Source organism: Macrobrachium rosenbergii, chromosome 12, assembly GCF_040412425.1.
Source record: "Macrobrachium rosenbergii isolate ZJJX-2024 chromosome 12, ASM4041242v1, whole genome shotgun sequence".
NCBI classification, from domain to species: domain Eukaryota; kingdom Metazoa; phylum Arthropoda; class Malacostraca; order Decapoda; family Palaemonidae; genus Macrobrachium; species Macrobrachium rosenbergii.
The window spans coordinates 104,764,223-104,788,757 of record NC_089752.1 but is presented as its reverse complement, the minus strand read 5'-3'; the positions used below and the strand labels follow the sequence as shown (position 1 = coordinate 104,788,757).

Sequence of the window (24,535 nt, the reverse complement as noted above, 5' to 3'; positions counted from 1 at the left end):
TAAATCTATTTACACCTTGCTCTATCGTGCTTCGTCTCTCACTTCTAGCTGAACTCTTTTCACAATAAAATTACTTTTCTCCTCCAGTACTTTTCTATCAACTGTTTTCCTTCTAAGGTTTTCTATAAAATTTTAAATATGCTCCTCCATAAAAAGTTTTCTGAACAACTTATGTGTTGTGATGTCCCCAAGCTCTCTCTTTATACCTTTTAAATGATAACTTTCGAAAGGATTTTACTAAGATCATACACAAACATTTTGGAGATATAAATATAAAACTTCTTCCCAAACATCCTGAGACCATTGATTCACTCTTCAAGTTTAAAAATCGGCTCTGCCCTTTGATGACGTCGGGCGTCGTTTATGAATACACTTGTCCAAGATTTGGCTTGTTATCTACGCGTCACCTACTCCGAGGTGCTAGTACTACACTGCGGAGGCTGCTTGGGACGCCATGTTTAGTACTAGCCCCTCGGGATCAAAGTATTTTATACACCCATTTCTATACTGAGGGTCAACCAATTATATTAATAGACATTATCTTCGTGCGGTCGTCTACTTTACATTTACCGTACGGTGTTTAGTACTAGCACCTCGTAGTAGGGGATGTGTAGATAACAAGCCGAAGTAGCAACATATATAGGATCTACCCGGCGTCTTCTCAGGGTCAGGGCCGATTCTCATCGCCTTAGCTATCTAACCCCGATACTTCTAATATCAGGAACCACATTATGAAATGTAAAACACCAATCAGTTATAAAGATTTCGAAACTACTGGCCAAACAAAGGTCAACGAACTACTGATTCTGGACACCTTAGATGTCAAATTACGAGTCCCCGACTCTGAACAGCCGTTCTTCGGCTGTCCCGTTGTTTTTGGCCAAAATTTCTGTCATTCTTTGTGCCTCTTGATGTTGCTTACATTTAATGTGTTTTTAAACCACACTTGACATTTTTACTAATATTTCACTTTGATGATGAAAAAAAAAAAAAAAAAAAAAAAAAATCTTTGATGATTGGTCGTGTGCTGCTAATGTCTTCGACTGTATTATAATGAGTGTTTAACTGCTCCTTTCTATTATGTGTGTGCTGTTATTTTGTTTACAGTTCTGTCGAGAGATTTTAGTCTTATTTTCATTATATGTAATTTTTTGCACTTCTAATTCCAATTTTAATCAAGCGTGCGTGTAATTTAAGTCTGTGAGTTGTGATTTTATCGTGAAATTTTGTTTGTCATTTTCAATTATTGGATCTTATAATCAGCTTTGATTTTATACTAACATGTACTTTAATTTGTAGAACATCCCTGAAGATCAGTAAAACTTGTCATATCCCTGTCAATCCCTTGATTACAAATATATCTTTATATAATCTATACATATTGATTACATATATATATATATTATATATATATATATATATATATATATATATATATATATATATATATATATATATATATATATATATATTATATATATATATATATATATATATATATATCTTAGATAGTCATATGTATATTGCACTAATGCTCTTTCCGACATTACAGCAGCTGATTCTAAAGCTGACACATATCACAGTATTTAAAAGAGTACTACAAATTTTCCTGGGGTATCTTATTAACTGTTTCCATATGCGTTCACGTTACGTTTAGTTCATAAATGGAACAAGCATGTGTGTGTGTGTGTATATATATGCATATATATATATATATATATATATATATATATATATATATATACATATATACATATATATATATATACATACATACATACATACATACATACATATATATATATATATATATATATATATATATATATATATATAGTCACGATGCATACCAAGCACCTGGTTATTACACAACTAATCACAAAATTCAAAAATTTACCTCACTTCAGCCAGATACCTGAACACTCATAACAATAAGAATTACGACTGAGTACTTTAAAGATAACAGTGATCCCGTATAAAGTTCAATAATCACATGAAAAATCAAACTAAGTTTATCAAGACTAGTGTGAGGTATCAACAAAGCAAGAAATATACTAGAATAAAAGTGCATCACTCCATCAAACAACTTTTAACTGTTTCCCTAAAGGAACAAAACATGTTTATCACTTTGCCTTATGCACACACAATTAATCCTATTCACTGGTGGTCTATAAATGAAACACTGTTTTTAAACATTTTAAATATAAAATTTTTTTTATTCAAAATTTATAATTTGAATTCACAGTCTGAAAAATTTATAATTACTTGACAACAACACAAAAATTTAATTAAATCTTGAGTTAAATTATTAAACAAATCTAAATCATAAAACTTTAATTTATCAAGAAATTAAATTAATCAAGCAAAATTTAAACTATTAAGAATTACTCAAGATTTAAAAAGAAAATCTTTAATTGGTAATTAAATCAAGTTTGCAATGTTAAATTATCAAGAAATATTAAAAATGCTAAGTAAATAAATGTTAAATCACCAACATAAAAATGTGAAAAAACCAAGAAAAACACAAAACACAAGAATACACAAAGAAAATAATAATACACAAGGCAAAATTTATCAATACCATAATAATAATAAGTAAATTTCACTTTACCTTAACAAGCAAAATTTGTTAAACACTTGCAGCTGCTTTATATTCACAAAACACATTTTTTATTTGGGCAATACAATTTTACTAATAGATCTCAAAAGCTAACCACAAATATTCTCTGTGTTGATATTTCTCTCTTTGAGGAAAGAGAGAGAGAGAGAGAGAGAGAGGAACCAAACTCATCGGTCTCGAAAATCAGAATGAATAAATCTGAAGATTCCAGTAGCACATGAAACACTCAAGTGACGTCATTACGGCATTTTGGAAACTAGATACAAGGAAAGTTCTAGAAGAAGAAAGGTGATGTCACTTCCAGCAAAGAATTTTGAACACAATCAGGACAATACATGGTCAGAGTAATGCAATCTTAAACATGGTGCAATTGTCATGTGCTCTTGCTCTCAAAATGGCATATTTGATCAGAGCCATGTACTGTATAACATTTTGAAATTATTCGTCTTCTTCTCGTAAGGGACAAAGCTTTTACAGAAATCTTAACATGATCAAACAGACTTCTACTGGCTAATTATGACTGGCATGTTTTAAAAACAAAACAAAAAACCTGAGTTGGTTTCCAGAACAGATCAGCAATTGTTATTCCTGAACCTGTCAGCACTTTATCTTAACTGATGACAGATGCACATCTGGTCTAAAACTTGAATTTCTCGCTCCCATTGCTACGCTATTATCAGGAAAGATATTATTAATTCTAAATTACGCTGTTAAGTTATCTAAAGCATTAATTCTTTTGAGATCTGACACTACACTACATATGATATTTCAACAATCATTATCATTACACATAATGCCTGATAAATAGAAGAGTAAATACATCAAAACTATGGGATGATATACATGTTAGTAACATCATTAATATATAATATCATGAATATATATATATATATATATATATATATATATATATATATATAATATATATCACATATATATATATATATATATATATATATATATATATATATATATATATATATATATATATATATATTTAGATAAATATATACATATTTATATACATAAGCTTAATCCATATATAAACTAAATATAACGTAAACGGATATGGGAACAGCTAATACGATAATCCAGGAAAATAAAACTTGTACAATGCTCTTATTGCGTTGCTCTTTAAATACAAGTACAACTGTGATGATACGCATCAGTCAGCATTAGAATCAACTGGTATAATGTCGGAAAGAGCATATGTGCAATGTATTATGACTTTATATAAAAGCCAGGAATCCGTAATATAAATGAACGACATTTCGTAAACGGAAACTCTAATTTATTAAACGACCAGGCTATGAAAAGAAAGATAATCAAAGAAAAATGATAGAGTTTGACCCTGATAGCTTTTAAAAGACGATTGAGAATCGAAATAACATAAGGATAAGATTAAAAAAAATCAGTTTAAAAAAACTATGCAAAAATCAGTACGATACATCAAGTACGCTTATAAGAACGAATATAAAAACTGATAAATAATTCCACAAGCACTGTATTAACACCCCTTCCTCGTGTTGTCATTTCAGCTGCAGATCTACGGATACAATTCTCATTTGTATCACAATTTTTCGCAAGCCGCCAGCCAGGTGTATGGAGTGGTGGCTGTAGCCGTACTTATACAGGTGAGTTACCTAATAGGGAACTGGACTACCTTGATATAGTCTTTATTGATTAGAATAGAATAGAATACTGAATTTAGGCCTTTTTGATATAGTGTTTAATGAATAAACTAAAACAGAATATGGAATTTGGGCCAAAGGCCAAGCGCTGGGACCTATGAGGTCATTCAACGCTGAAAAGGAAACTGAAGCTAAAAAGATTTGAAAGGTGTAACAGGAGGAAAACCTCGTAGCTGCACTCTGAAAAACAATTATTAGGATAAGGTGGGAAGTAAGAAGGAAGAAAAAGAATATGAACGGAGATACAATAAAAGGAACGAAAGGGATTGCAGCTAGGGGCCGAAGGGACGCTAAAAACACCCTTAAATAATGTCTACAGTGCACCATGTGAGGTTCACTGACGGCACTAGCCTCCTACAGGGAATATAGTGTTTATTAATTACACCTGTGACGCTCCAAGTACGCGGTTTAATTTCGTGGATTCTAGAAAAGTATGTAAGAGTAGCTGACTTGAAATAGTATATATATATTTATATATATATATATATATATATATATATATATATATATATATATATATATATATATATATATATATGTGTGTGTGTGTGTGTGTGTGTGTGTGTGTGTGTGTAATATATACACTCAGAAAATTACAGAAGAGGAACATGATTTATTATAAACTAAAACCAGAGGAAAATAAAAGTCAGAAGATCCGTACCAAGCGCTTTCCCGAGAGTTTATTTTCGCATTGACGCATCTCCTGTGGTTTTCGCATCTCAGAACGTTCCACCATCCACCTGAAAGCACAGAACGCTGGACGTGGGATTAAGGACTCAGGTGGCAAGACGGAATTTCCGATGACCTTTAAGACGGAACACATGGCTTACCGATAAGCACAACAGCCACTCAGTAGACAGCCAGCTAGTCTACTTGAATTTTGATTGGGTAAAATATGTATAACGTCACTGTATTACTCTCTAACTGTTAAGATAAATAACACTACTCGGTATGTAGAGTTAGTTGTACCCTCACCTGAGGACCGGTGTGCTTGACACCGAAACAAATACTTAATGTGAGTCTGTAACTAGTGACAGTTATAATTTCGGGTGTTTCTAAAGAACTTTCCATGTTTCCTTGAAGAAAACAACAGTGAGTATCAAAGTGCATAACAAAGAAACAATATTGTGTAAGGAAATAGGAATAAAAAGAAAGTACCAATAAAAGAAAATAATGTAAAATGAAATGAAATGTCTTTTTTTTTTCAGAACGGTAGCAGACAACACAAAGAGAAAGCTATGTAAAGTCGAAAATTTATGCCACAAAATTATTTGTGCTGAATTTGTGTTGATATTCAACTGTGCCCCAAAAGTGTGTGTGTGTGTATATATACTCGTATATGTATATATATATATATATATATATATATATATATATATATATATATATATATATATAAACATATATATATTATATTTATTTATATATATATATATATATATATATATATATATATATATATATATATATATATATATATATATATGTTTGATTTTAAATCACGAAAAGGTAAAAACGTGATGATTATACGAACAAAGTTTTGGCCACGGAGGAAAGTGAAACAATGAGATGCCAAGTACTTTCGTCTTATTACAAAGACATGGTCACAGCAACTAAAGATATACAGAGGCAAGGGCCTATATGTATGGTGGGTTTACATTTTATGTCCTAAGGGAATACAAAAGGGTTGGGAGGTCACAGAATGGTCAACGGATTAACATCAAAATCTACCTACTGGTAATCCTCTTTTTTTTCATTCTATTTTGTTGCAAATCTTGAAAGATATAAAGAGGATATATATATATGTGTGTGTGTGTATATGTATATATATATATATATATATATATATATATATATATATATATATATATATATATATATATATATATATATATATATATATATATATATATATATATATATATACATATATGTCTGTCTGTGTGTGTAGTTCGTGATTACCTGGTCACAACGTTCCACTAATTTGATTGTAACAAACTATAACCAGTGAACTTCTCCTGCAGGTGGGCGACCGAACTTCTCCGGAATTATCTACAATGTTAGAAGCGGTTCCGTCAGTCAAGTTTGGAGGTAAGGTCATGAAATCATTCAGAACATTTGTGGCTTTATATAATACACAGTAGCATAGAATACAGAATTTAAGACAATGGCCAAGCACTGGACCTAAGAGGTCATTCAGCGCTGATATAGAAACTGACAGTAAAAGGTCTGAAAGTTGTAACAGGAGGAAAACCTCGCAGTTGCACTATGAATCAGCTGTTAGGAGAAGATGGAAAGTAAGATGGAAGAAGGACTGTGAACGGAGGTACAGAAAAATGAATGAGAGGTGCCGAAGGGACGCTGCAAAGAACCTTAAGTAATGCCTACAGTGCACCACATGAGGTGCACTAACGGCACTACCCCCTACGGAGGATTCTTACAATATAGCAATTCCCTACAAGTGACTTCCAGTGATAGAGCATTCTAATTAAAAATTCACTAGGACCTCCTTTCTTTCTCGTATTTTCAGTAAACCACAGAATCGTATTTTGTAAGTATGACTGACTGCCTGAACAATTAACCAGCAACACCGATCTTTCACGAATAACAAACGTTTCTTCTTCTTCTTCTTTTATTATGCAGAGAAAAGAATCCTCGTCACTGACTTGTTCAGGTTCTGTGATGATATATTCTTCATGCAGAACAACATTATTTATCTATCTGTTTTTCTGTTTTAGGTTGTAGATTTGGAATTGTGATCTTCTGAAGCTGTGGATTTGTACTGAATTTTCTCAAGGGATTTACTACATTTAATATTTTAGTACATCACTAAATGAAACAAATACATCTTTTATTTAAATTGTCTCTCTCTCTCTCTCTCTCTCTCTCTCTCTCTCTCTCTCTCTCTCTCTCTCTCTCTCACATGCTCGCTCTCTCTCCCTCTCCATTCTTTGTACATGTGAACTATTTTTCTTCAGGTATAGTAAATCATTGGGACACCAGGTCATTTAGAGTCCCCCCCGCCTTCTCTCTCTCTCTCCTTTGCAGTGTATATCTAAACTATTTTTCAAACTATGGAGAATCACGAAACGAGTAGCTGGAACCACTCCCAGCGTTTCGGCCAAGAAAATTCAACTCGTACATTTCCTCAAATCTGGAAAGGGACTTCAGTACTCCAGTTACCACACAAGAAAGAATATGTCGAGAGTTTCCAGTCATGTGTCGACAGCACGAAATACATCAACTCGGGACAATATTGTCCTCGCACAAATATTCAAAATTGTGACGTTTCTCCGGACGAGAGCGTAACAAAGAGGCCGGCCTTGTTGCGAAGCGTCGCATTTGCATACGGCTGTGTTTGGCGGTTTTTTTTCTCTAGGGTGCGTGTGCGTATAAAAGAGAGAGAGAGAGAGAGAGAGAGAGAGAGAGAGAGAGAGAGAGAGAGAGAGAGAGAGAGAGAGAGAGAGAGAGAGAGAGAGAGAGAGAGAGAGAGAGAGAGAGAGAGAGAGAGAGAGAGAGGTTAAATTTTCTTATATCTATGGACCTTTACTATTAATATATGTTTACTTCCTGTGAATGATGTCTAATGCAGAGAGAGAGAGAGAGAGAGAGAGAGAGAGAGAGAGAGAGAGAGAGAGAGAGAGAGAGAGAGAGAGAGAGAGAGAGGTTAAATTTTCTAATATCTATGGACCTTTACTATTAATATATGTTTACTTCCTGTGAATGATGTCTAATGCTAGAGAGAGAGAGAGAGAGAGAGAGAGAGAGAGAGAGAGAGAGAGAGAGAGAGAGAGAGAGAGAGAGAGAGAGAGGTTAAATTTTCTTATATCTATGGACCTTTACTATTAATATATGTTTACTTCCTGTGAATGATGTCTAATGCAGAGAGAGAGAGAGAGAGAGAGAGAGAGAGAGAGAGAGAGAGAGAGAGAGAGAGGTTAAATTTTCTAATATCTATGGACCTTTACTATTAATATGTTTACTTCCTGTGAATGATGTCTAATGCAGAGAGAGAGAGAGAGAGAGAGAGAGAGAGAGAGAGAGAGAGAGAGAGAGAGAGAGAGAGAGAGAGAGCGAGAGAGGGGCAATTTTCTTATATCTATGGACCTTTACTATTAATATATGTTTACTTCCTGTGAATGATGTCTAATGCAGAGAGAGAGAGAGAGAGAGAGAGAGGAGAGAGAGAGAGAGAGAGGTTAAATATATCTTTTACTTCCTGTTTACTTCCTGAATGATGTCTAATGCAGAGAGAGAGAGAGAGAGAGAGAGAGAGAGAGAGAGAGAGAGAGAGAGAGAGAGAGAGAGAGAGAGAGAGAGAGAGGGGTTAAATTTTCTTATATCTATGGACCTTACTATTAATATATGTTTACTTCCTGTGAATGATGTCTAATGCAGAGAGAGAGAGAGAGAGAGAGAGAGAGAGAGAGAGAGAGAGAGAGAGAGAGAGAGAGAGAGAGAGAGAGAGAGAGAGAAATATAATTTTTCTAATGTTTATGGGATATTACTGATATACTTTACTTCTAGTGATATATATCCAGTGCAGAATGGTATTTACAATCATGCACTCTTATATATTCATTTACATTACTGCCCATGCATTGTCAAGCAAATTCTGCCAGTAAGAAACAATACTCTTTATTCACATTTAATTCCTCGTTGGACGAGTCGGTAGAGTTCTCGGCTAGCACTCTGCTAGGCCCGAGTTCGAGTCTCCGGCCGGCCAATGAAGAATTAGAGGAATTTATTTCTGGTGATAGAAATTCATTTCTCGCTATAATGTGGTTCGGATTCCACAATAAGCTGTAGGTCCCGTTGCTAGGTAACCAACTGGTTCTTAGCCACGTAAAATAAGTCTAATCCTTCGGGCCAGCCCTCTCTAGGAGAGCTGTTAATCAGCTCAGTGGTTTGGTTAAACTAAGGTATACTTATTACACTCACGTCCTCCTTCATCGGAAATTTTATTTACTGTAATCTTCATAAATCTTTAAATAACGGAGTGAAAGACTTTTCAACCCTTTATGTTATGGCGATTTTGATAACTCATTGCTTGTAAGTATTACCTTGTGATAAATCAAAACTTTTAGGATAAGCTTCAAAAACTCTCTAACTGAAATGTTGAATAAGTTAACCTTTTGTTTATAAATAATTACATTGCATGGTTGAAGTCTCTCAACTCACTTCAATAACTCTCTAACTGAAATGCTGAATAATTTAACCTTTTGTTAACAAATAATTACATCGCATGGTTGAAGTATCTCAATTTGCTTAACGATTGTAAATGCACAGTCTATTCCCTGTAAGGGTAATTACTTAATGATTGTAAATGTAAAGTCTATTTTCTCTGTACGGGTAAAGGCAGGTCTTCTACTTTTATGTATACCTTACGTATGCTTAAGGAAAAGACGAGCACTTGAGAAGAGATATATTCCCACAAAGCTGATACAAACACTGATTTGAAATTCAGAGGCATAACTGCCATGGGCATGACGTAATAAAGGCGTCACTATAAGAACAGAAAATGGAATTGGTTAAAGGTAAACTAAACTAACGTAACATATAACAGTGGTTTGGAGTCAAATGAAGTAAGATGGAATAAATCACTTTCAATATTTAAGTAATTTTCTCCTGTGCGTGAGTGTCACTTAATCACTATGATACACTACCAGAATTTATTTTGTAATGTATTTCTTGAATCCACTGTCAAATGAATAAGCACTTAACAGAAGGATGTGTAAATTATTTTCACCGATAAAAATATAGGATATTAACTCTTCAAGTTCCAATATTCAACTAAAGTAGAGATAGATAATATAAGGAATTCTGTTGATAATCTTCTACAAGATTTAAGCAGTAGAGGAAAGCGTCTGCCTGCAGGGTAATGTGAATGTCTAGTGACTGAGAAATCTTTTTCATGTTTTCCTAAGATTTTTTTTATCCCCTCTTCCCTTTAGGCGCTGTGTGTACTGTGTGTGCGTGTGGATGTGTGTGTGGGTTTGTATATGAGAGAGAGAGAGAGAGAGAGAGAGATTACTTTATGTGGCTTCTGTTGTTTTATAATGTTATAAAAGAAAAACAATTTACAAGGAAAATAGGGAAGAGTCTCTACATAATAATGAAAAGGACACCTACTGCGACATCATCCTCATCATTATTATTATTATATTATTATTATTATTTTTTACTGCAAAGGCTGACAGGTGTATTGCATAACGCAGTCGTGCTCAGAATATAACTATTCTCGTTGTGATATATATAATTACACTGCTGAGAATTTTTTTTATTTAGGTAACATTATCAACATAAATACAAATATATAAACGTGGAAAATATTTATAATATACATTTAAACTTATTAAAAACAAGAAGCGGCTTTTGGCGGTACATAAAGATATGAATTTAATAAACTAGGAGAGCTTAACTAGAAAGACAGGATATGAACTCTCATCTCTTTTTATACAGAGATGAAAGTTCATTTCAACACACTAACTTATTCTTAGTAGGGTTTACTACCTGAAACTCATCAAGATTAGAACCTTAAAGGTGAAACACTGGCCTCTTATCATTAACTTGGTACGCTTGGCCAAAGCTATCAGTTAGTGTTGATTTAACTGAGTCTTATCAATCTACTACGGAGGTTCCTCAAGTAACGGATGCTTGAAAAAAAAAATATTTGTATAGCCACTCTTCACGGCACAACAGCCTTTGTGATATAAAGAGTGAAGACAAAATCCTGAAACATATTCAGGGCAAAATTTGTCAGGAAAATATTTCTTCTTTCTTTCTTTCTTCAAAAACGAACAGACAAGTTTAAGTATTTGCGACCTTACGGATAATGCTTTGGTGTTTTACTTTGCTCAGGAAAAAAACATCAGCACATATTTCAATTCTCGATGAAAGAAAATCACTTACCATCTCAAGAATATACGCTACTTAAAAGCTCTTTGAACAAGTGTGAATGTGACATTTCAATCATAATCCTGTAAAAGTTTGTTTTCTGAAAATACCTGTCTAAAATAAAACCTTCTGTGCTTAGATTGTTTTGTATGATTGATGTCAAGAAAGAGAAGCTGGTTTATATATTCGCTTCTGACTTACAGCTGGGGCTCCTGTGTTAAATATTTCATCCTTAAACACTAGGAAGTAACACTGACAGACGTTTTGTATACCAGAGGTCTAAAATCACCTGAACATTCAGCCAACGATGTTTTTCTTTATGAAACCCTAAGATTATATTTGTCATGTTAGAAGTAAAACATTCATGTATGCGTATTGCTCTTTATCAAACACGATTTCGCTTATTTTCAGCATATGATGTCAGTAGTTTTAAAACATCGGTTTTATCCAGTTTTGATTCATTTCTACCTCAGTACAGGGATTCACTTACTGTGGATATCATTTGTACCAGGACATTTGTAAGAAGGAAGGTAACATGCAGATGGGGAACGCTTATCTCCAAGGAAAATTATAGTTATTTTAGTGTATTATAGTGTATTGTTATAGCGCATTGCTAATGTACAAGGCACTGGAACATGAGTATGTTGTTGAGCTATTAATCGTGTTCGCAGCTAATATCGTTGAGAATATTTGAAAAATAATATTTGAGTTATCAGTATCCTACCAGGAAGATAATTTGGGAATCAACTTAACTTCATTATAAAAATCTTTAAAAAAACACAATGAAGGTTTTACTTTATGCATTGCTCTTTTCAGAAAGCAGAGTCTTAGAGGAATGCTATTGCATTTTTACAACTATGCTAATCAAATTTCATATCGAATGATGTTAACACACTTTTACATAGAGCATTTGGTTGTATAGTATTTTTTTAACAGCTGGATTTTCCTTATAATTTGGGGGGGACACATACTATCAACACATAATTATCAAGGAAACGATTAGATTGACTCTAAATAACTACATATTTGAAAAAGATGACGAACACGAAGCAAAAATAAAACATGAAATTTCAGGAATGATCATACCCATATGAACACATCACTACTACTTTGAAGATATATAAAAAAAATATTATTAACAAGCTTTCCCATCAAACAGATTCTGGATATGTGTTCTCAAAACAGACCTACCTCTCAAAACTAGTTAAGCACTAAAGGGCAACAACCCAATTACCTTTGATCTGGCATTTATTGTTTGTTTATGTTTACGTAGAGTGCTACTTATATAGACAGCTTTTTGAGGTACCTGGAACTAGATCCTTAAAATAATTCCGGAATATAGAATATGGAGTATAGAATTTTGGCCAAAGGCCAAGCGCTGAGACCCATGAGGTCATTCTGCGGTGAAACGGAAACTGAGAGTAGAAAGGTTTGAAAGGTGTAACAGGAGGAAAACCTCAAAGCAGTTGCACTATGAAACAATTGTTAGGAGGCGATGGAACGTAAGACGGAAGAAAAAGTCTATGAACTTTGGCACAGTGAATGGCACGAAAGGGGTTAGAGCTAGCGGGCGAAGGGACGCTGAAAAGAACCTTAAGTAATGCCTAAAGTGCAATACATGAGGTGCACTGACGGCACTAACCCCCTACGGGGAAAAAATTCCAACACAAACTGGGGCTTTCTAGCCGAGTGTACTCAGTCACAAATCAAGTCACAGTTTCACTGTGAGTCGGGTTCACATTTCAATGATTTTAAGATAATATCTTCTGCCAGTAACCAAACCACTGCTATAATGAACTGGTCAAATTAAATATCTTACTGAAAACCAACTATAAACACATATACTTACAAATTCTAGTTTCCAAAATGTTTTAATTATTCCTTTCATTTTTCAAGTTAATGGCTATTCCTTTCATATTAAATGTAGATATAAATCATATGCATCCGTTCTTTATATGTTTTACGCCCATCTTTCATTGAGACTGGAAACTATCAGCATCATAAAAAGAATTATTATTATTATTATTATTATTATTATTATTATTATTATTATTATTATTATTATTATTATTATTATTATTATTATTATTATTACTGAAGACGTTTTTATTCAAACCATCAGGTTAAAATTCGCCGAATGATTTTTCTTTCCTTCCCAAAATTTTTTGGCGTTTGTATTTAGCAGACCTGCCTCATTCGGCTTTTGTAAATGCCAAGAGGGATGTAAACAAATGAAGTTAATTTTCTGAAATATCTTTTACACTTTCCTTTTCCCTATACCGGATTACGATCTCTCTCTCTCTCTCTCTCTCTCTCTCTCTCTCTCTCTCTCTCTCTCTCTCTCTCTCTCTCTCTCTCCTCCACTTTTTTTTCTGTATATGCGTGCTTAAGTATTAGGTAAGTGAAGATTATATACACACACAAACATATATATATATATATATATATATATATATATATATATATATATATATATATATATATATATATATATATATATACATATATATATATATATATATATATATATATATATGCATGTTTGTATATATATACTGTATACATATATTTTGTAAATATATACTGTATATGTATAAATATATATATATATATATATATATATATATATATATATATATATATATATATATGTGTGTGTGTGTGTGTATACACTAATAAGTATTTTTTATGTATGAGAAATACAAAATCCGATTTAGTACTCTAGTAAAGCACTTTTTGCATCGTTTGACATCAGAGAAAAGGGTTACGAATCTTACGTCTATCGGATACATACTTGCCTAAAAAAAAAAAAAAAAAGATAGATAGATAAAAATCTCTGTCGCTAACTATCCTCCACTCTCCAGGCTCAGTGTCGGCGCCTTATGACCTGAGGATCAGCGAGTTGATTCCATCCACGGAGCAGTACTTGACCTACGACGGGTCACTCACGATGCCAGGGTGTCACGAGACTGTCACTTGGATAGTGCCAAATAAACCCCTCTACGTCGCTTTTAACCAGGTGAGTGAGTGAGTGAGAGAAAGGGGAGGAGGGATAATCAGGTGTGAATCACCTGGTTGGGTTTATAACTTAGAGATATAGATATTAATATATAAATATATATATATATATATATATATATATATATATATATATATATATATATATATATATATATATATATATATATATATATTAGAAATGACCAACAGACAATCACGTGTGGAACAGAAATAAATTTCTGGCTCATCATCAGATCGAACCAGGTCTTTCAATTGAAAGACGAGGCCAACCAAGCCACACAAGTTGGCAACGGTCTCGTCTTTCAATTGAACGACCTGGGTTCGATCCTGATGTGAGTCAGAAATTTACATATATATGTATGTATATATATATATATATATATATATATATATATATATATATTAGATATATATATATTAGATATACATATATATACATATATATAAATTATATATAAATATATATATATATATATATATATATATATATATATATATATATATATATGTATATTTTTTTTTTTTTTTTTTTTTTTTTAATTAAATGTCTTTCTAGCCTAGACCTGGCATTTCATCCAAATCCTTCTTGCCAGCCCTATGAGAGCTGATAGTCAGCTCAGTGGTCTGGTTAAACTTTTTTAATAATAATAATAATATATTAGAAACAAATATTTACATAGTCTGTGATGACGAGTTAATCATGGGTGGCTGATGAGTATTTAGGATGAAGTATGAATTAACCGGTTGAGTTTATAACTTGGAACTATAAATCATAATGAGTGATAACTGCACAGTTACACAGTCTGTGATGTAGTTATTCGTAAAAAGCTGAGAGTTTTTAAAAGAAACCTCATGACGATAATCGCCAAGATTATCCTGACTGAAAAACTGGTACATAAATCTGCTAAACTAGAGTTTATCATGAGAAAAACTGGTACATAAATCTGCTAAACTAGAGTTTATCATCAGAAAAACTGGTACATAAATCTGCTAAACGAGAGTTTATCAAGAGAAAAACTGGTACATAAATCTGCTAAACCAGAGTTTATCATGAGAAAAATTGGTACATAAATCTGCTAAACTAGAGTTTATCATGAAAGTAAATAATACATATAAATGCGTCTGCAAAACTAATGCTCATCTTAACTTCCACAGGCGTAAATGACAGACCTAAAATTCTCCCTTGGAGATGAAATTATTTTAGGCGTCCTGTACTCAAAAGGCTCGACAGAAATCTTTTGCAAACATCATAAAACCTAAGAGAATTTAACCTACACACTTGCCGGTAAATACACCAACTGCCACATACGATCTCTAGAAATATGAAAAACTTAAAAAGCAGATACCAATTTTCTTAAAACATTATCAAGTTCCAGCACAATAAAAAAAAAACAAGTAAAATATGCACCGAAGTTTCGTCTGCGCAATCGAGTTTTCTGTACAGGTGAAACAGCGTATCAAGGCCACCGAAAATAGATCTATCTTTTGGTGGTCTCGGTATAATGCTGTATGAGCCGCAGCCCATGAAACTTTAACCACGACCCGGTGGTGGCCTATTCTATATCGTTGCCAGAAGCACGATTATGGCTAATTTTAACCTTAAATAAAATAAAAACTACTGAGGCTAGAGGGCGGCAATTTGGTATGTTTGATGACTGGAGGGTGGATGATCAACATACCAATTTGCAGCCCTTTAGCCTCAGTGATTTTTAAGATCCGAGGGCGGACAGAAAAAGTGCGGATATACAGACAAAGCCATTTCAACAGTTTTCTTTCACAGAAAATTGAAAATAATTCTAAACCCCTTTTTACTTATTCGTCTCCAGTTTACTTATACTAAGGAACGAATGTCGACAGTAATACGATAACCCAATGTGGTTGTAGCTCCGTATCTTCAATAACCCGATGAAATTTGAACAACTCTTGGCTGTATTTATGAACATATCTCAAAAGATTTTTAGATGTTCTGAAAAAGTTGGAATGTTTTAGATATTTTGAGAAAGTTGGAAAGAAATGTTTTTTAGGGAATTAACATTTCCTTTTTCAAAATACAAAGACATGTCAACTCATTCTATCTCTATACGAATCGTGAGATAGATTAATTATTTGATACGAAAGGAAAATTATCATTTATAAAGAAAATATAGCTATTTCCTCCATTACCGAAAACAGGCACAATAAAGCATGGTTTTTTGTTACGTGTAATTATTAATGCCTCATTTTATGACCTACCATAACGTTCTAGAAATTACTGTGTTTTTTTTTTATTTTCATCAGTGAAGTAATTTTATAAAAAACAGAGTAAACATGATGTTAATTCTGTAATAAATCCATTGATCAACATCTATTTTTTATTCATATTTGATAATAATGTCGATGATGTATTGATTTCTGAATAATGACGAATTTGCAAAAAAATTCAGTGAATAATGTAGAGTGTGTATTTATCTTAATAAAGTCAATTTTGAGTTAATTTCTCTAAATTATGTCGATTTTGCTAAACTTCTGAATAATGCTGATTCTGTAGTTGTCGGTTCTGCAAAAACTCCACAATGTCGTTTCTAGTAAAACTTCACTTAATTACATTGATTCTACACAATGTTCATCGATTCTGTATCAACTCTGTAAATTTTTTAATGGAATGATGTCGAATTTGTAAAACGCTTGAATTAACTGAATGATGTCAAATTTGTAAAACACTTTACCAAACTGAATGATATCGAATTTGTAAAATACTTGACATAGCTGAACAATATCAAATTTGTACAACGCTTTACTCAACTAAATAATGTCGAATTTGTAAAATACTTCACTAAACAGAATAATGTCGAATTTGTTAGACATTTTACTAAACTGAATAATGCCAATTTTGTAAGTCACTTTACTAAACTGAATAGTGTCGAATTTTTAAAACAATTTACTAAACTTAATAATGTCGAATTAACACTTTACTAAACTGAAAAATGTAGAATCTGTAATATACTTTACTAAACTTAATGTCAAATCTGTAAAACACTTTACCTAATAGAATAATATCGAATTTGTAAAACACTTTACTAAACTGAATAACATTGAATTTGTAAAACATTTTACTAAACTGAATAATGTCGAATTTGTAAATCACTTTACTAAACTGAATAATGTCGAATTTGTAAAACACTTTGCTAAACCGAATAACAATAAATTTGTAAAACATTTTACTAAACTGAATAATGTCGAATTTGTAAAACACTTTACTAAACTGAATAATGTCGAATTTGTAAAACACTTTACTAAACTGAATAATGTCGAATTTGTAAAACACTTTACTAAACTTAATAATGTCGAATTTGTAAAATACTTGACCTAACTGAACAATGTCGAATTTGTAAAACACTTTACTATACTGAATAATGTCGAATTTTCAGTGTTTTACAAATTCGACATTGTTCAATTACGTCAAGTATTTTACAAATTCGACATTATTAAGTTTAGTAAAGTGTTTTACAAATTCGACATTATTCAGTTTAGTAAAGTGTTTTACAACTTCGACATTATTCAGTTTAGTAAAGTGTTTTACAAATTCGACATTATTCAGTTTAGTAAATTGTTTTACAAATTCGACATTATTCAGTTTAGTAAAGTGTTTTACAAATTCGACATTATTCAGTTTAGTAGTGTTTTACAAACACTTTAATAAAGTAAATAACGTGGAATTTATAAAACACTTTACTAAACTGAATAATGTCGAATTTGTAAAATATTTTACCTAATTGAACAATGTCGAATTTGTAAAACACTTTACTATACTGAATAATGTCGAATTTGTAAAACACCTTACTATACTGAATATCGTCGAATTTGTAAAACGCTTTACTAAACTGATTAACGTCTAATAATGTAAAATACTTTACTGAACTGAATAATGTCAAATTTGTAAAACACTTTACTAAAATGAAAATTGTCGAATTTGTAAAACACTTTAATAAACTGAATAATGTCAATTTGTAAAACACTTTAATAAACTGATTAATGTCAACTGTAAAACACTTTAATAAACTGAATAATGTCGATACTACAGAAAATTCGCAGAATAGCGCCGATTTTGCAAAGCCCTCCCTGAATAACATATATTCTGTAGAATCTTCACTGAGTTATGTCGATTCTATAAGAAAAATCCACTGAATAACATCGACTCTGTATGAAGTTCGCTTAATAAAGTCGATTCTCCAGAAACCTTCAGTAAATAATGTCAATTTTATAAGAGCTCCATTGAATAATGTCGATTCTTCTTAAACATTCAGCGAATAATGCCAGTTCTGTAAGACCTTCACTCAATAATATCGAGCCTGGAAAAAAAATTTGCATTAACCTCCACTGAACAACGGCAGCTCTATAAGACCTTCACTGAATAATGTCGATTCTGCTAAAACATTCACTGAATAATGCCATTTCTATAAGACCTTCACTAAATAATGTCGATTCTTCTAAAAACATCCAATGAATAATGCCAGTTTTATAGGACCTTAACTGAATAATGTCGATTCTGCTTAAACATACACTGAATAACGTCGATTCTGCTAAAACACTCACTGCATACTGTCGATTCTACTAAAACATTTACTAAATAATGCCATTTCTATAAGACCTTCACTACATAATGTCAATTATTCTAAAACATCCAATGAATGATGCCAGTTTTATAGGATCTGAACTGAATAATATCGATTCTGCTAATACATACACTGAATAATGTAGTACATGTTTAGCAGAATCGACATTATTCAGTTAAGGTCCTATAGAACAGGCATTATTCAGTGAATGTTTTAACAGAATCGACATTATTTAGTGTAGGTCTTATAGAAATGGCATTATATAGACTGAATAATGTTGATTCTCTTTAAACATTCAATGCATAATGCCATTTCTATAAGACCTACCCTAAATAATGTCGATTCTGCTAAAACATTCACTGAATAATGCCAGTTCTATAGGACCTTGACTGAATAATTTCGATTCTGCTAAGCATTCACTGCATGATGTCTATTCTGCTAAACATTCACTGCACAATGTCAATTCTGCTTAAACATTCACTGAATAATGCCATTTCTATAAGACCTTCACTAAATAGTCGATTCTGCTAAACATTCACTGCATAATGTCGATTTTGCAAGACATTCACTGTATAATGTCGATTCTGCTAAATATTCACTGCATAATGTCGATTCTGCCAAAACACTCACTGCATAATGTCGATTCTGCTTAAACATTCACTGAATAATGCGATTTCTATAAGACCTTCACTAAATAATGACGATTGTGCTAAAAACATCCAATGAATAATGCCAGTACTATAAGGCCTTCAATGAATAATGTAGAATCTGAAAAAAAAATCTGCCTTAACCTTCACTGAACAAGTCAGTTCTATAAGACATTCACTTCATAATGTATAATCTTTATTTGTCTCTTTGAATTATGTCTACTCTGCACTCATTCCCCTGAGCCCACCACGTGGAATTTCTTCCAGATGCGGAATCTACGCCGACTAAAACAGGGGACTTCCGACTTCAGCCGCAACGCTCCCGTCGCCAACAACTTCCGGCCAATACAGTCTGGACATCACCGAACTGTGCGGACGAACATCATCTTCGCAAGTGACGAAACAGTAAGTTTTCAATCGGTTGCCCCACGCAGGTAACTAACTTTAACTTCCTGTGGCACATTAGCGTATTGGCGTGGCATGAATGATCGAAGGAAGAAGGCATATTTGAGTGAATATTAAAATGAGTAATATTTAGGGTTTCCATTGTTTTGTAATGTTGTGATTTGTGAGTGAATCTGGGGTGACATTTTTTTTTTTTTTTTTTTTGGTGACTGAATAAAAGATGGGCAGTTATGAATAATTTTCTGTTATCTGAATTAATTGAACTCCTGTTTTTTACTTAAAAATACATCTTAAAGAATCTGAATTCGAATGGGCTTTTTATGTGCTGTTTACAAATATACAGTATGTGTGTGTATTATGTATGTATGTATATATATATGTGTATGTATATATATATATATATATATATATATATATATATATATATATATATATATATATATATATATATATATATACTATACATATATATATGTATATGTATATGTATATATAAATCCCGGGGTGTCTACACGGATTTGAACCCGCGCCACAGACCTCTACGAAGTCCGAAGCTGCTGCTGTAACCGACTGTGCCATCGAGGCTCTATATGTATATATACAGTATATATATATATTGTAAATATATTTATATATATACATATGTATACAATATATATGTATATATATATATATGTGTGTGCATATATTATATATATATAATATATAAATAGCTAAATATATATATATATATATATATATATATATATATATATATATATATATATATATATATATATATATATATATATATATATATATATATATATCACAGCACTCTGTTGCATACTCCAAATTTTGAGGACTTTGAACCATTTACAATTATCAGCAAAGAGATTATTTCCTCTTTGAAATAAACCACAATAAAAAAAAAGTCTTTGGACGTAGCCCAAGCACAAACGAAATAATGAAGATAATTTCGAAGGTAAAAGAAAGCCATAAGGAATCCAGCAAGAAGCAACGAGGAGGGCCATTCATCCCATGTGTGACTCAAGTTGTTGTGAAATATTGTTTTACAACAAGCAAGAGCAACAAATCTCGCATACGTTAAAACAACTTTAGCTGTGTTTGTCTTTTCGGTGAAACTATAAAAAAACACTTATGATAAATTATACTACTGAATCATTAATATTTTTCATCTTTTTCCACTTAGATCTCATTTTCAATGTAGATTCATAATGTCATTAGAGACTTTATTTTTTTGTTTTATAATTAATGGTGTTATTTATCTTCGTACCTTTTTATTTTACGGAGAAAATTTTTCATAAATGAGGTGGTTCTTCATTTCAGGATGAGAGATGTTCTAAGTCAGAGCCGAAATTCCAGTATAAAGGTAAGTTTATATATATATATATATATATATATATATATATATATATATATATATATATATATATATATATATATATATATAATAATATATAAAATATAAGTATATATATACAGTATGTGTATATATATAATTTATATATACATATATGAAACATAAACATTGCCAGTCACAATTAAATGCAACGAATCGATCGAATTCGTCAAAGAAATTAATAGACCCGTAATGGGAATCTAAGTCATCATAATGGAAACGTTTTCGAAGAGTTTTCTTGGCTGAAACGTTATCGATAACATATCATAGCTTTCCAAAACCTGAAAACGTTTTTAGCACTTCAAAGTAATTAAATTGGAAACTATTTTTATGATGTTTCAGGTAGCAACATGTAGATAATGATTATTAAAAGTTACAAAACACACAGACAAAATATCTCTCTCTCTCTCTCTCTCTCTCTCTCTCTCTCTCTCTCTCTCTCTATATATATATATATATATATATATATATATATATATATATATATATATATATATATATATATATATATATATATATATATATGTATACCTACATATATATATGTTCATTTTTATATATAGAATATATATATGTATATATATATACAAACATATTATACACACTCGTGTGTGTGTTTTGTACGAGTTCATATGTGTATTATTGTTATTAATTAAATTTCAGTAATTTCAACACACGTCCCTAAACACATGAAAAACTCGTATGCCAGCAAACTCACCAGTGTTTAGAATCTCAGCTGACTCTTTATTCCCACTGCAGCAAAGGACTGGCAGCACTCCTGACCTTAATCCGGGAATGGGGGAATTATCTTCTTCTCCTTCTTCAGAAAATATTCATTTTGTATAGAGCATCACTGTTTGTATATATTTTGTTAGCTATGAAATAATAACAAACTCGAGCACGTGTATAAATAAATCCATGAATGTCAGAAACCTGTTGTGTCATTAACCTTGTTATTTTATCAACCGTATTTATTTTGCTGATGTTATGGGTTGATGAATGCTAATGCATATATATATATATATATATATATATATATATATATATATATATATATATATATATATGTATATATATATACACATATGTATATGTGTGTATGTATGTATGTATAATGCTTTACATATTATTATGGACTTACTTTAACCTTTTGTAATCATCAACATCCGGTGGATATTTATGCATGTATATAAACATATATATATATATATATATATATATATATATATATATATATATATATATATATATATAATATATATATATGTATATATATGTATATATATATATATATCTCAAGTTTATCACTTACACAATTGTTCTGTGCATTAGTAGAATTACTAAAAGGACTTCATTCAAACTGGATGGTATTTAATGGAGTATTTATTCAGAAAAAGTTACAAGCTTTCTTGGACAAACAGTCCACATTATCAAGTATCCGTACAATGACCAGACGCGTAGTCCAGCTGTATTTATATCTGCATGCTGGGTACTTTTAATCCTATAATGGCCTAGCTTCTCCTGTGTGATCCCCACCCCCTCGTGACCTTGGCCTTTCTCTGCCCACTTCTTCCAAATTCTTAGATGAAGAACTGGAATATCTGAGGGAGAGTTTTAGGAGATTAGGATAGCCCTAAGTGTTGGTGGGAGCGGGCACACATCAAGGCCAGGAAAAACTACTTCAGGGAGAGGGAAAGGAGAGAAAAGAAACATTTGGTAGGGAAGAAAATAATTACAGTCCCGGACAACGACTCTATTACACCCATCAATAGGAAGCTAGATAATTTCAAATTGATAGGCAGCTGCAAAAACACCATTAGGAATAAAATTGTTAGAAACAAAAAGTTGGTTGAGGGGAAGAGATTAGAGGGGGTTATATAAGGCAGCGTGTCTAGACTGTGAAGATTGGTCCTATGGCGAAACTGGCAAATCATGTAAAGAGCGAAGCCAACAACACTTGCAGAACATAAGGCATTATAATCGGACGTCGGCACTTGCCAAACACTGCTGGGAAAATGACCATAAAATAGACTGGGAAAATATGAGTTTTCTGTACAGGAACACCAACAAAACGGCCAGACTGGTTGTAGAGAACGCCTTCATAACACGTCACTAACAACACAAAAGCAGGAAACACCGGAAACGGCTTTGAAGACAGCATATCTAGAAAAATCGTACACTCCACAGTAGCAAGGAAAAGAAAGGAAAAACGCAAGGGGATGCACGGAAAACGAACATTCGGAAGAAGGGGTTAGAGAAAGTCCAAGGTCACGAGGGGGTGGGGATCACACAGGAGGAGCTAGGCCATTATAGGATTAAAAGTACCCAGCACACAGACATAAATACAGCTGGACTACGCGTCTGGTTATTGTACGGATACTTGATAATGTGGACTGTTTGTCCAAGAAAGCTTGTAACTTTTTCTGAATAAATACTTCCATTAGATACCACCCAGTTGAATGAGGTCCTTTTAGTAAAAATATATATATATATATATATATATATATATATATATATATATATATATATATATATATATATATATATATATATATATATGTGTGTGTGTGTGTGTGTGTGTATTTATACATATATATATACACACAAACACAATCACACACATATATGTGTATGTGTGTGTGTATATATATATATATATATATATATATATATATATATATATGTGTGTGTGTGTGTATATATGACAGATGTATGTGTGTAGATGACAGATATAAATAGACGGATAGATTATCAGAGAAGGGAGCAAAGGATCCTTGCACGAAAAAGAGAAGTGGAATAAAAATGATAACACCCGTGTATAGATAAGTACATGACCATAATAATAATTGAATTCTACACAAATAAAGGCATAAAAATCAAAGTAAATTGTGAATGATTCTACTCAGTTGTATTTCAGCCTCTAACTGATAAGCATCGCCATAATCACAGTGGAAACAAGGTAACTCTGTCAAAATGTGAATGACAACATTCTGTCAGGCGGACAGCATTCACGGTTCTTGGGATTTGCTCACCAAAAATGCTAAAGTGCTACAACAGGGTTCCTCACTGAATGGATCTTAAGAGCAATGGCAGTGCAAGATATAAGGCAGTGGTGTAAATCATAATTTTTTTTATTATAGGTTACGCATCTTCTCTCAATAGGCCTACTCCTGACATCATTCTGAATACCTCCACTTCTAGAACCTATCAGTCCTTTTACAGCAATACAGTGCACAAAGATTAATCTCAACCTCTTCAAC

At 32.1% G+C, this 24,535-nt stretch overlaps 1 protein-coding gene across 1 annotated transcript in view; it reads left to right on the top strand.

The window, feature by feature from the left end:
- LOC136843818 (carbonic anhydrase-related protein 10-like) overlaps positions 1-22,207 on the top strand; it is a 155,707-nt gene extending 133,500 nt beyond the window's left edge. The window contains exons 7-12 of the mRNA XM_067112603.1: positions 4,159-4,254; positions 6,336-6,402; positions 14,073-14,227; positions 19,736-19,873; positions 21,203-21,245; positions 22,035-22,207. Coding sequence (XP_066968704.1) covers positions 4,159-4,254; positions 6,336-6,402; positions 14,073-14,227; positions 19,736-19,873; positions 21,203-21,245; positions 22,035-22,057 — 522 coding nt within the window. The 3' untranslated portion in view covers positions 22,058-22,207. The remainder of the gene's footprint in view (positions 1-4,158; positions 4,255-6,335; positions 6,403-14,072; positions 14,228-19,735; positions 19,874-21,202; positions 21,246-22,034) is intronic.
- Positions 22,208-24,535: the final 2,328 nt, after the last annotated feature.